The 12,149-nt window shown below is 51.2% G+C and overlaps 1 protein-coding gene across 1 annotated transcript in view; it reads right to left on the bottom strand.

Moving 5' to 3' along the window:
* Window positions 1–11,551, bottom strand: part of TBX4 (T-box transcription factor 4) — a 36,799-nt gene extending 25,248 nt beyond the window's left edge. The window contains exons 1-3 of the mRNA XM_030472446.1: window positions 11,450–11,551; window positions 9,979–10,137; window positions 9,076–9,170 (exon numbers count right to left, since the gene is read on the bottom strand). Coding sequence (XP_030328306.1) covers window positions 9,076–9,170; window positions 9,979–10,134 — 251 coding nt within the window. The 5' untranslated portion in view covers window positions 10,135–10,137; window positions 11,450–11,551. The remainder of the gene's footprint in view (window positions 1–9,075; window positions 9,171–9,978; window positions 10,138–11,449) is intronic.
* Between the last annotated feature and the right edge of the window lie 598 nt (window positions 11,552–12,149).

Below are 12,149 nucleotides of genomic sequence, written 5' to 3'. Positions count from 1 at the left end.
CCAGCAGTGGCAGAAGAATAACCAGCGCTGCAATAAAGACTTGCCAGCATCTTGCCAAGCTCTGGGAAAGCACAGCCTGGCTTTGGTGGGAGGTCTGAAGCAAGAACAAGGCAGATCCGCATTTTACCCACCCTCTTTCCCGCTGCCACACACAACTCCAGACTGAGTGAGAACTTTGCTGCATAGAAACCAGTTACAAAAACTGAGAATTTGGGGCTTCCCAGGGAAGGTGTCCAAGCAGGCAGCATCTGATCCTCACTGACACCTCCTGCGCCAAGGGTAGCTGTGCAAACAGGGAAGCTCAGTGAGGTTAAGCATTGAGCACATGTGTGGAACAGCGTAAACCATTAGGTGATGTTTAAGCCACCAGTGAACAGGAGATTAAGAGCAGCAATTCCTGGCCTCGTCATCTTTTGTTCAGACCCAGAGCCTGGTCAGACACAGTGTTCCGAACGTGCATACACTGCTGCCATCCCTGTGGTGGGAGTGTCCAGGACTGGACCAGGTTCTTCCCCTTTCTGCTCTTTAAGCAAGGTGTGCGTCTAACGCACCAGCACACATTAGGTGCAATGACTGCTCCCAGCCAACGCAGGGCAGCCAGCAGGGCCACTCACTGAGCAGGAGCTACGGAGCCACCCCTGCCCAGCCAGGGACCAGCCACAGACCCGCAGAGTGCCTGTGCAACAGGCAGCGATGCACAGGGGATACAGTACAAACAGCCAAGCATCAGCCCCAACAGCCTTTCTGCAAAACAGAGTCAGTAAGACTGCAATCCTGGACATGTTCAAAACATGCTTCTCCTTCTCTCCAGCTCAAGCCAGTGAAGAAGGGACCATCCAGACTCCTCAGCATTATCTTGATGGTCTCCTGCATCCCTCAAAACTCTTTTAGGTTTTTGACAGGCACGTTTCTACCTCCTTCCCTGCACTGGCAGGGACACAGTGCTGTTCTGTGGTGGTAGCAGTTCTCAATGTCATTTGGAGCGGAAAACTTAAATGAGTTTTTATGTTCACGTGAGAAAGCTGCCCTCAAAGAAAGCGATCAGGGGAGAAAGGCTACAGTGCCTCCTGTGTGAGCGGGACATCTGATACTGCATTAAAATACCATGGTCTGGCACCCCATTGCTGGGGGCTGAAGTGCAGGGGGATGCCCTGGGGAGGGCAGAGGGCTTGGCTTTGGGGACCATGGGCAACTGAAGCGAGGTCGGCATTGCTGGGGCTTTGCACTGCACTGCCACAGCCCCAGCTAAACCCTTCCCCACGACTCTGTGCAGCTGAAATGTAGCAAAAACAGTAAAAGCCAGGAAAATAAACAAGCAGCACAATTCTGTAGCCCTCCCAAGCTTCAAAGATGATGTGTGAGTGAATTATTTGTTCTGATAATGAAGCAGTCATTGCCTAGCTAAGTTTACGCTAGGCACATTTTATCTCTACATGATATTCACAAATTGTTTTAAAATGAGCTGTTAGAATAAGCATCTCTTGTTTATTTATTTATTCTATTACTATCCAATCCCCTTAACCATGGAGCAGTTACTGACATGGAGCCAAAGCTTCTATTATGTTCAAACAAAGTTTAATCAATGTCTAATTGGTTGGTTGGATTTGGAAGTGAGTGATAAGAGGAAAGATTTGCTTTTGTTTGGGGCAGTAGTTCCCAGTCTCTTGGGCTCTCCAGGCTTGGCCACTTCTGGGTATCTTACTTGTGTTTTAATCCTCAGGGACAGGCCTGGTTGGTCCCAGAGAGATAGGCAACTGCAAGGCTCCCAGGTCCAATGAAGTCTTATTTTTGAGGCAGAGGATAGCAAGCAGAATAGCCAAAATCATCAAAGCTAGCAAAGAGCTCAAAATACTGATCTGAGCACCAACTGCCCTGTCCTGCATGCCAAGACCTGTGTGTCCCAGCCACACTGGCTCATGCCTTGATACTACTGAATGACAAGGTGGCATCTGCAATCCCCTCAGGTGTCACTACCTGCCTGCTCACAAGGATTTGATCTGACTTTCCTTGCTTGGATGCAAACGTCATTTCTGATGCCCCTACTGATGCATTATGTGGGAAGGGGTTTCTCTGACCAGCACATGGTAAGCAAGGAAGCCATGGGGAACTCAACGAGTACTTCCATAGAAAAACCTGCATGGAACCAAGACACCTGAGTCTGCTGGAGCAACCCAAGTCACGTCCTCACCAAAGACTGTTGGTGTTCTCTGAAGCCCATGGAAACATGCAGACTGGTGCTCACTGCATGTCCCTGTGGTGTGAATGGTGCTTCAGATACTACCAAGCACTTCCTTCTGTCCTTTCAGGGGGTAAAATGTCCCCTACCTCCTCAACAGATGAAGTCCTGTTTTCAGAATGAGTTTCAATAAGACAAAGGTTTTTACAATTTTACAGTCCTTGGTTTGGGGATGGTCAAGTAAAGCGATGACTGCATTTTCAGAAGTATGGTGCTGTCTGGAAAGGTGATGTTTATGGCATATCAGGTTGTGAAAGGATCAGAAAAACAAGAAATCACTGAACATCTTGGCTAAAAAGACATATCATAGCTGAAAGACCACCTCCTCAGAAGCTGCTGGGCATGCTGAGATGCCTCCAGTGATGGTTGCAAAGCACTGAGGCAGACGACATGCCTGCATCCCTGATAATGACTAAAGTGGCCCCAAATTCTTCTTGAGAGTTGGCCATGGCTGCCTAAGGATGCCTCTCTGTTTTTTCATTGTTAGGAAGGAAAAGAATGGTGTGCAGTGGCTTCAAGAACCGTGTTTCCATTCTGATGACCTTTCTTCTTTTTTCTAATTTCCCTTCTTTTGACAAGTATGTCTTCCACTGACTTAACGCATATTTAAAAATAATATTCTCGGGGGCAGATTAAAACAAATTTGGGGATGTTAGCTGTTTCTTTTAGCCTTTTAAATGGCATTTCCTTTTTGATAGATTCTTGCTTTCAGAAAATACTTTAAAGAGATCAAAGAGTTTTTCAACAGGGTCCCATTTTCCCAGTGTATCCTAACCCTCAGTCCCTTATTTCTCTTATCACCCACGCCACTCCGCTATGACTCTCTGTATACAAAGTAAGAGCAGTTAACTTTGAAGTGCTGGATTAGCCCATGCCAGATCCTTGCTTCAGAATAACAAACAATACAGGTTCAACAGGAGTTCTCATCAGTAGTTCATTTTTCAGCCCCAAATTCACTGTCACTAACACAAGCAACATTGAACTCTCAGTCTATGGACAGATACGAGAGATTTATCTGGTGGCAGGACCATGACCTAGTGATGAGAAGGTCAGACATTTAAGGGCTTTTTATATTTTGGAATGGTGAGGTTGTATTTTTTTCTTCTGGCTAGCACATCTAATTTTTAAATAAAACATTGTTTCTCACATACTTGAGAACTTGGTTAGCTGGATGGCTGCTTTCATGGTCTAGAAACATTTCCTTTCTTTGCCCCACAGTAACTTGAAACATGGGCAGGCTTCTTGCCATGGGATGTTTCTCCGGTGCTTTCATTTTGCTGCAACTGAAATTGAGCAGAAAAGGTCCCAGTGTGCCAGAGGATGGGAGAGGTGGATGCCAGCAGCACCAGGAGCACAGCACAAAGGTACCTCAGAGAGAAGCTGTGCAAAAGCATGGCCAACCACCTGGCACTGCAGCATTTCAGAGCAGGTTTGCACCCTCTCCATCCTGGCTCCTTCAGCGATGCAGCCGCTCCAGCTGTGCGAGCTCCACAGAGCTTTCAGAAGAGCTGCAGCAGCCTTGGTGTTGGTGTCAGGCCATGCACAGGCTCATCAGCTCAGGGCAGGAGATGATCCACAGCCCCTGTGCCCAAGAGCCTCCGATGCAGGGTCAGAGCCCAAGCAGTGGTGGAGATCTTCCCCAGCTGGTTTGGGCTTGACCAAACCCTCCCCTACAGCCCTGGCCAGCGCTGCTGCAGCTCTGGTCTAAGCACAAGTGGGAAAGCTTTGGGAACACCCTTAACCATGAGCATCCCATTTCTTCAACAAACTAAAGGCAAGTTTCGCTGTTTGAAGAGAGAATTATATTAGAAACTAAAATCCCATCCCTGCACTACTCAGTGTGCACAAGCTCTGTCTTCCTTGCCAAAGCTGTCAACATCTTTAGCAGCACTGCCAAGAGCCATTGGAGTTTGCTCCCGATCCTTTCTCTAAAAGCAGGAGTTTGCCCACACAGGGTAACTCCAGGACCCCAAATTTAGGATTAAGCAGATCAAACATTCCTTAAATATCTATTTTATTTCCAAGTTTTAAATTGATGGCTCACATTCCATTACTGATCTCAGATATTAAGGTTTGCTTTTGGATCAAAAACCTTTTCCAGAAATTCTTGTAACTGCCTCAAAAGATTCTGGACAAATATTTCCCTTTAATTGTAATGAGAACTGGGCATCCATATGCCCTACAGAGCCATGGAAAATTTAACTTTTAAAGGATTATTCACAGAGGAAAGCTGCACCAGCTTAGCCAAAGCATTTATACTTCTTTAGACCTTGATGTCCTAAAAACTAGTTTTATTTTGGTTTACTAAAGTTGATTAGGAACAGATTTTTTAAAACTGAAATAAGCCACTTTTAAAATGAAACTTGAACATCTAAAGGGGGATTGTGTCTTTTCCACACATGCAAGCTGCTTTATTGATTCCCCCCCCGCCCCCGTGCAATATTTTCCAACATATGCTTCTTAAAACCTGCTACCACAAAGACTGAAGCTATCTGTGTACCTGTGCACATCCTGCGCTCCAGCTAAAACTCAATTTCAACATCCTGAGCCTCCTGTTCACATCTCTGGGATGGTTGTGTTACCACAGGGGGATGACACATTTTTGTATCTCCAGTAACTGTTCACAAAACTCTGACCAAACATCCTGTTAACTGGTATTTTTCACTCATTAGCCATAAGCTTCACCAAATTGTTTGTCCCTGGCAATATCTGGATAGAAACTGCAATGCTGCAAAGGTTGGCACCTTGGAAAAAACCTAGCAAACAGCCAGAGCTAAACAAAAACTAACAGAAAGAAAGAAACCCTGAGCCAGGAACACTGTGTAGTCACAGATTAACTTCCTGAAGAAATAAGGTCTGGAAGATGAGATTTCACCAAGAATTATGAGAGGCAAAATGGGGTTTGCCTCAAGGTTAAAAAAAAAAAAAAAAAAGCAATTGTTCAGTTAAATAATAGCACACAAGAGCAAGAAGATGAAACTGGAAAGCAAGATTTATAATGAAGTCTGTCCTTTGCTTTGTGCTTTACCCACCCCTCTTACAACTTCATTGCTCCGGAATTCCTAAAATCCAGCAGGAAAGGTGTGCGCCTTGCTAGGACAGGCTGCAGCTGCCAACAGCCCGACGGGCATGGCCAGAGCCGCGCACGGCGCAGCAGGGCTGGAATTCGGGTAAACATCTGCACCTCCACGCCCTAATACAACCTGTCCCCTTTGCCATCATCTAAATGGATTTTAGTTATTTGATTTAATAGGACAACAGAAAAAATTTTAGGACAATTGGGAAAGTGCCCTTTTCTACTCCTCTTTTCTTCAATAAATGGGGGAATTTATGAACAATTATAACCTTATTTATGAGCACAGGCATGCACAGCTCCGTCTGGACGCTGGGCTCATTCACCCGTCCCGGGAAGGAGAACGGAGTAGCGGGACCCGGGAGCGGGACCGGCCACTGCCGCCGCGCCGGGGCTCCGCGGTGAGAGGCGGCTCGGAGGAGCGAGCCGGGCTAGCAGCCCCCTGAACAACGCGGTTTCACCGGCAAACGGCGGCAGCGGCCAAGCCACGGTTCCTGCGAAAGCGCGGCTCTGCCAACCGCCACCGGGAGCAACCACGCGGGGCCGGGTTTCTTCTCCTTGCCCTCGGCTGAGGCAGCCCGCGGGCACCCACAGCCCCGGGCAGCGACGAAGACGGGGCGATTCTTGCACTAGATGTAATTCAGCATTTAAAAAACATCAACGGAAAATCCTCTGGAGGCGAAATTCGTCATTAGAGCAAACCTTAAATCGGAGGAACGAGGCAAAAGCTCTGATTTATGGAGCCCGGCGTCCCATCCGCCGGGCAGGGTTCTACCTCCGAGCGCTTTTATGCAAAGTTCAGGGAACTTCGCTAACATGAACTTTTTATCTTTTGATGATCCTTTTAATATAAAATAATCTCTTTTTTTCTCCCCCTCCCACAATGAACCAGTCGGACATTAAAGAGATAACGAGTGCATTTTAAAGATGTTTCCACTTTATAAATCAAGCTTTCTTGGCAAAAACATGATTTCTGTTTCAATGCTGAGCTTGCTGTGTTCTCCTAATATCTCTTACAGATCAGTCCTAAGAGGGAGTAATAATCCCCCAAAGTAATTCTCAGCCTTAAATTCTCGATAATTTATAGTTGGCTCGTTCTGTGGAGCTCTCCAAAGAATGAAACAAATGACTCCCCCTCTCCCCCCTACTGAGTTATCAATATTTGCCTTGTTTATACAAAAAGGCTATTTTACACCATTGCCATGGAATTAACGCTTCCGCTGAGCTTTACATTTCCTCTCCATTGAGTGAACTTGTCATTAAAGTAACTTTTTTTGTTGTTGTTTGAAATTTAAAAAACAGGCTTCAGTTTCTTTTCGTTTGTGCCCCTTGAGGTCAGGCAGACCGACATTTAGGTGATTTCAAATAACTACATTCAGGGGCATCTCTGTCCCTGCTGGGAGGGGGATTAGAGTCCTAATTAATGCCTGCAATTAGCTGTTTTCCCTTTTCTCCACCCCGCCCAATGCTAAATGCAAGTGCATACAAATCTCCATTAACCATCACTTATTTAATTGGGTCAAGAGGAGGTTTATTGTTGCTACTCTTTACTTAAATAGCTTGGGTAAAGTAAAATCTGCATGAAGTACTAATTTGCATTCCGTCATTTGCATTCCGATTAGTGGCATATTCCTGCTTTTAGGCTGCGGCACGGATTCGAGTGGCTCAGCCTGGCACTCGGTGGGAACGAATTGAATTAAGCGATCACAGGATTTAAGTTGCTCGATCTTTCTGCCGGCCTCATGCTAACTATTTTGTGCATTTAGATGGGTTTTTATGTTTTGCTTTCGGTGTTGCCGGGGCCGGGTACCGACTTTGTTCCAGCCTACTCCATTTTAACACTGATTAAAACGTTACCCTGTATTTTGACACCATTTGCAGCTGGACACAGAGGAAAGAAATGAAGTGACGATTTAATTTCAGGTTATTCTTAACATTTCAGCCATTTCTTTTTCTTTCCTTGGTTTTTGGGGTTTTGTGTTTTGTTGTGAGTTTGGTTTTGTTGGGTTTTTTTTCAATTAAAAACTATTTTTAAAAAATGCTTTTGGTTTGATGGTGCTGCACCGTTTTTCACAAATAGAGAGTTTGTCTTAGACGACTTAAAAAAACCAAAGTTTTTTACATCTTCAGGTCAATCCCCTCAGTCCCATCCACATGCTCATGAAAGGTGACTACGTGTGCACTGCCAGCTCCACCGGACAAAGAATGTGGGACTGAGCCCTATACATATGGATTTGTTTAAACAATCCACGTTAAGACTTACAAAGAGATAACAGGCACATTTGGGATGCTTAGGGTCTAGAATTTGGTAAAGATATTACACATCCCGCACAGACACACTTAGATACTATAAATTAAGGGTGAAATATTTGAGGTCTTGATCCCCTAGTCTTAGCTGACTTAGGTAGCAGACCTATCAAAATGAATCTGGCTCTTCACATCAGTAAATGCTACAGAACAAGCCCTAAGATTTTATACACCAAAATGTAGTGTGATAAGGACAGTTACCTGCACAATCACTTCATAAATAGGCCAAATAGCAAACAAATTGAAGATCCCTGGGACATACACCCCCCTCTCCACGGCGACTAATGGGAATATCTTGGTTATTAGAGTAAAGCTGGCCAGCTGCTGCACAGAGCTGGGGACAGGGGAAAAGATAGAGAAACTGCTCATCAATCCCAAAACCCAAAGCAGGGGATTGGGGTCTGGATCTCGCAGTGTGAGCAGCAAACAGGGGAGAAAAGATACATACATACACACAGCCCCCCAGCTGCCCTGCTCGAAGAATCAGGGACCACAGTGAAAGAAAACTGCTTAGAAGGTGATGGCGGGATTTTGTTTTTCTGCTTTCTCCCCATTATTTGAGTGATCTCCTCCACAGCTCTCTAGCACTGCATAAAATCAGCAATCACAGGGCATGGCAGAACCACAGAGCTGTGTTAGATTTAAATGGATTTTAATACCTCAGGCTGGCAATTTTTCTTTTCAGCTGCCGCAGAAGCCAAGGGCAGCTACTCCGGTGCCCACAGTGGGAGATGGCTGGTTTCGTTGGGATTCCGGGGCTGACGGTGGGCTGAGGTTAAATTTTGATGTTTATTTTTCTGACATTAACCCTCGCATCGCCCACCAGAGCAGCCCGGGTGGGAAGGGAGCCCAGAGAAGGCACAGGGGATGGTTCTCCGGGGAAGAGAAGCCTCTGTGAGCTGCTCGCTCCCTCCCGCCAGGGCCTCGGTGTGCATGCTGAAGGGGCTCCGATTTGGTGAAACCATCGTTTGTTTCCAAGGAAAGGCAGATTTTCTTTTCCACAGCTAACAGGATAAAAGTGGTACCTGTCTCTCTTTCAGTTTTGAGATTAAAAGCAGAGCCTAAACCTTCATATTGCTAAACCTTTGGTGCAAAGTATCCCAGCACAGGTCTTCGTGCACTGTGCAGACAAGGGGAGTCGGGTTTGCTTTGGGAAAAAAAATAAAAACAGAGCCACAACCATGCCAACATCTTGAAATATATATGTATAACAACACGAAGAATTACAAAAGAGAATTAGACTAAATGTAGCAAATGACTCCACGGCCCATAATCTCATTGCCACGCTCAAACACACACACAGTTTACACCGAAATATATGATCTTACTGAAATCTATAATCACATGAATAATTTTTTTTAATGCCACTGACTGCAGCTCTGCAGAATCCAGTCTCGGCAAACAGGGACATTTCATACAGATCAGAAGCAATACACATCCGCGAGGAATTTTCACTAACCTGCCTGCTTTGGTTATGATCATTTCAGTGCCAGCTTCATGGAATTTCTTCCATAGCTCCTTCTCATGGAGATAGACTTTGATATTTTCTATTGTCTGGAAAAATAAAGATCATGAGAACAGCAAGAAATGACTGAGAAAACCCAGGAGTGGGGCTGGAAGGGTTCGGGGCTCAGTGGCCGCGCACCCGGGACCAGGGCCACAGGCAGGCACCGGGCGAAGCCGCACCAGCCTCGGGCCTGCCTGTGCGGGAGGAGGATGGAGTCCCAAAAATTCCACTGCTCTTTGCCAAAAATAAGAGAAACAAATTGAGGCCGGGTTTAATTGACTTTCACATCTAGGCGGGACACAGGGGCCGAACAGATTTTTTTCCCTTTTTTTTCCTTTTTTTTTCTTTTCCGTGCCCAGACCGGGCAGACGGGCCCCGCTGTCTCCCTGGGTCTCCCAGAAACCGGGGCCAGGATCATCCGCGGGGGCGCGGGATCCGCTGAGCCAGGGAACAGCGGCACGTCCAGGGCCGCGGTTTCTGCGTGGAGCCGTTCCTTTCCGCGGATGCTGGGGGCACGGCGGAGGCGCCGGCCGGGCGCGGGGGGATGCTGCGATGTGCCCAGAGGTCTCGGGCCCTTTATTTAGCGGGGAAAAAACCCGATGAAATCCACCGCCGGGGCAGGCCCTGCTCAGGAGGAGCGGCCGCGGCTCCACCACACGACGGGCCTCGTGGCCGCGGCTCTGCGGCGCTGCTTTGCACGGCGAAAAAAAATACTTTAAAATTAAATATAAAGAAGAATAAAGAAAAAAGGGATTTCCTCGCATCTCCCCCCACTCCACAGTCGCGGGAGCCAGGCTGGCGGAGAGAGCGAGGGGCAAAAAGCAGTCGGGCAGGACGCGGCCGGGCGGTGCGTACCTGCTCGGGATCGGGGAGCTGCGGGCTGCTGAGCGGCGTACTGCTTCCCCCGGCTACGCCGAGGACAGGGGAACCGGCGGAGGAGTCCGCATGGCCGGGAGCGGGGGCTGTTGGAAACCCTTCCTCGGTTTCAGATAGGCTTTTCTCCTGGAGCATTTCCTTGGAGGAAGAGAGGCACACCGTTAGCTCGGAGCAATGGGGCCACGTCCAGTCCCTGCTCGCCCTCCTGCCCGGCCCTGGGTACGGCCACCTGCGGGGTCAGGCCCTCCCGGCCCGCGGTCCCTCCTCAGGCGACGACACTCGGCGAGACTGGGACGTGACACTTCCCGGGGGAAGCCGCAGAGCCCGGGAGAGCGGGGCAGGGCCCGCCTGCCCAGGGGGGAGCCGCCCCCGCGTGGCTGCGCTCCCGCTTAAGGCCCGGTCAGCTCATCTCAGATGTGACCGTAGCCCCCCAGCCTTTAACCTCTCCTCCCCGCTTTTTACCACCTTTCGGGGCCGGTACCGGTTGGGGAGGGTAGCCCAACCCGGCCGGTAGCTCTGCCCCGTCCCGTCGGGGCTCACAGAGGCTCCGCACCGGCGCTCGGGGCCGCGACGAAGCTCTGCGGCGGAGCCGAGCGGCGTAAACAGGCGGAGTGCTGGTTTCCGAGATAAAAGGGCCCCTCTTAAACTTGGACGGAGACTGGGAAAAGCCAATAAAGATAAGGGCTGACAGCTCCACCGGGGCTGCCGCGCATCAACCCCGACTTTTACAGCGCGGAGGGACGCGGCCGCCCGCCCTGCTCTCCGCTAGACAGACAGACGGACAGACAGACGGATGGGCAGCGGTTCCGAGCACGCTGGGGGTCCCGGCCCCGGGGACCGAAACCGACGGTCCCCATGGGGAAATGCTGACAGCATCCGGATCCCGACAGCACTGCTCTGCTCCAGTCCCCTGCCTGGTGCCGCCGAGTCTAAGCCTCCAGTCCGGGACGGTGGAGGGAAAGAGCGGGTTTGGGACCCGCAGTTCCAGTCGCAGCAGAGCTTCAAGGAGAGCTCCAGCCACAGAGACGGACACCGGCCCTGTTCTGTGTGAGCGGGCACGCACACGCCCCCCTGCACATGTCGGGGCAGGGAGCTCCCCGCAGCCCCCGGCCGCAACAGATCGCCCGGTGCCCCGAGCGCACCGGTCCCCTACCCCGCTCGGCGGGACGGGACGGGGCAACCCCAGCCAAGGCGAGGCACGGATGCTGCCGGCGGCCGACCCGCACGGCGGGGCCGGGTAACCCGGGGGAGCACAGGTGGGAATCCCCGAGGGCCCGGGCTCCTGCCCGCGGACGGGAACCCCGGTGCTCCCAGGGACGGAAGGGGTGGCGGGCCGGGGAGCAGCGGGGAAGGCTAGAGGCGGCCGCCCCGGCACAGGCCGCAAGGAGCACCGTACCCGCGAACCCCACTCACTCCCTCCCTTCCTTCCCTCCGCACCCCAGGAACTCACACGGCCGGCCGGGGGGCAGGAGGCGCAGCGGGGGGCTCCGGGCTTCGCCTGGAGGCGGCTGCGGCATGAAGAGCATCCACGGGGCAGCGCGGCGGCTGCGCGGGGCGCTCAGGCCGGGTGCGGCTCCGCGGCCCCCGATGGCAGCGGCGTGCGGGGCATCCCCCGCTGCGCGGATTCACTTTCCCTTGATCTTGGCGGAAAATGTTCCATAAAGATCCAGTTTGGGGCCTTTCGACTCCCTCCCTCTTTGTCTCCCCCCTCCCTTTTCCCTTCCCCTCCTGTTGCTGACGTTGCCGCTGTCAATCACGTCCCCACAGACCGGCTCTGGCCCGCTCCGCCCGGCCCGGCCCGCTCGCCCCAGCCCCGCGCCTGTCCGACGGCCCGCACCGGGGGGGCACCGGCCGGGGGCACCGACCGCTCGGTCCCTGCGCACCAGGCCCAGCCGCGGCCTTCCCCGGCCTGCCCCAGCGTTGCGCCGGGCCCGACAGCGACCGGAGCCGCTTGCTGCTTGGAGGGAAGCCCGGTGGGGGAGGACACCCCCAGCCCCACCGTCCCCTCCCAGCCCTGATGGTCCCGGTGCTCCCCACTGCTCGCCGGGGAACGGGGCCAGGCCGGGGGTTGCAGCAGGGCAGGAGGGTCCGCGGCGGGCACAGGCCGCGCTGGAAGGGCCCTTGACTCGGTGGGCCGGGCGGCGGGACCC

Source organism: Strigops habroptila, assembly GCF_004027225.2.
Source record: "Strigops habroptila isolate Jane chromosome 13 unlocalized genomic scaffold, bStrHab1.2.pri S16, whole genome shotgun sequence".
Lineage (NCBI taxonomy): Eukaryota > Metazoa > Chordata > Aves > Psittaciformes > Psittacidae > Strigops > Strigops habroptila.
This window is presented reverse-complemented; position numbering and strand designations above follow the sequence as displayed.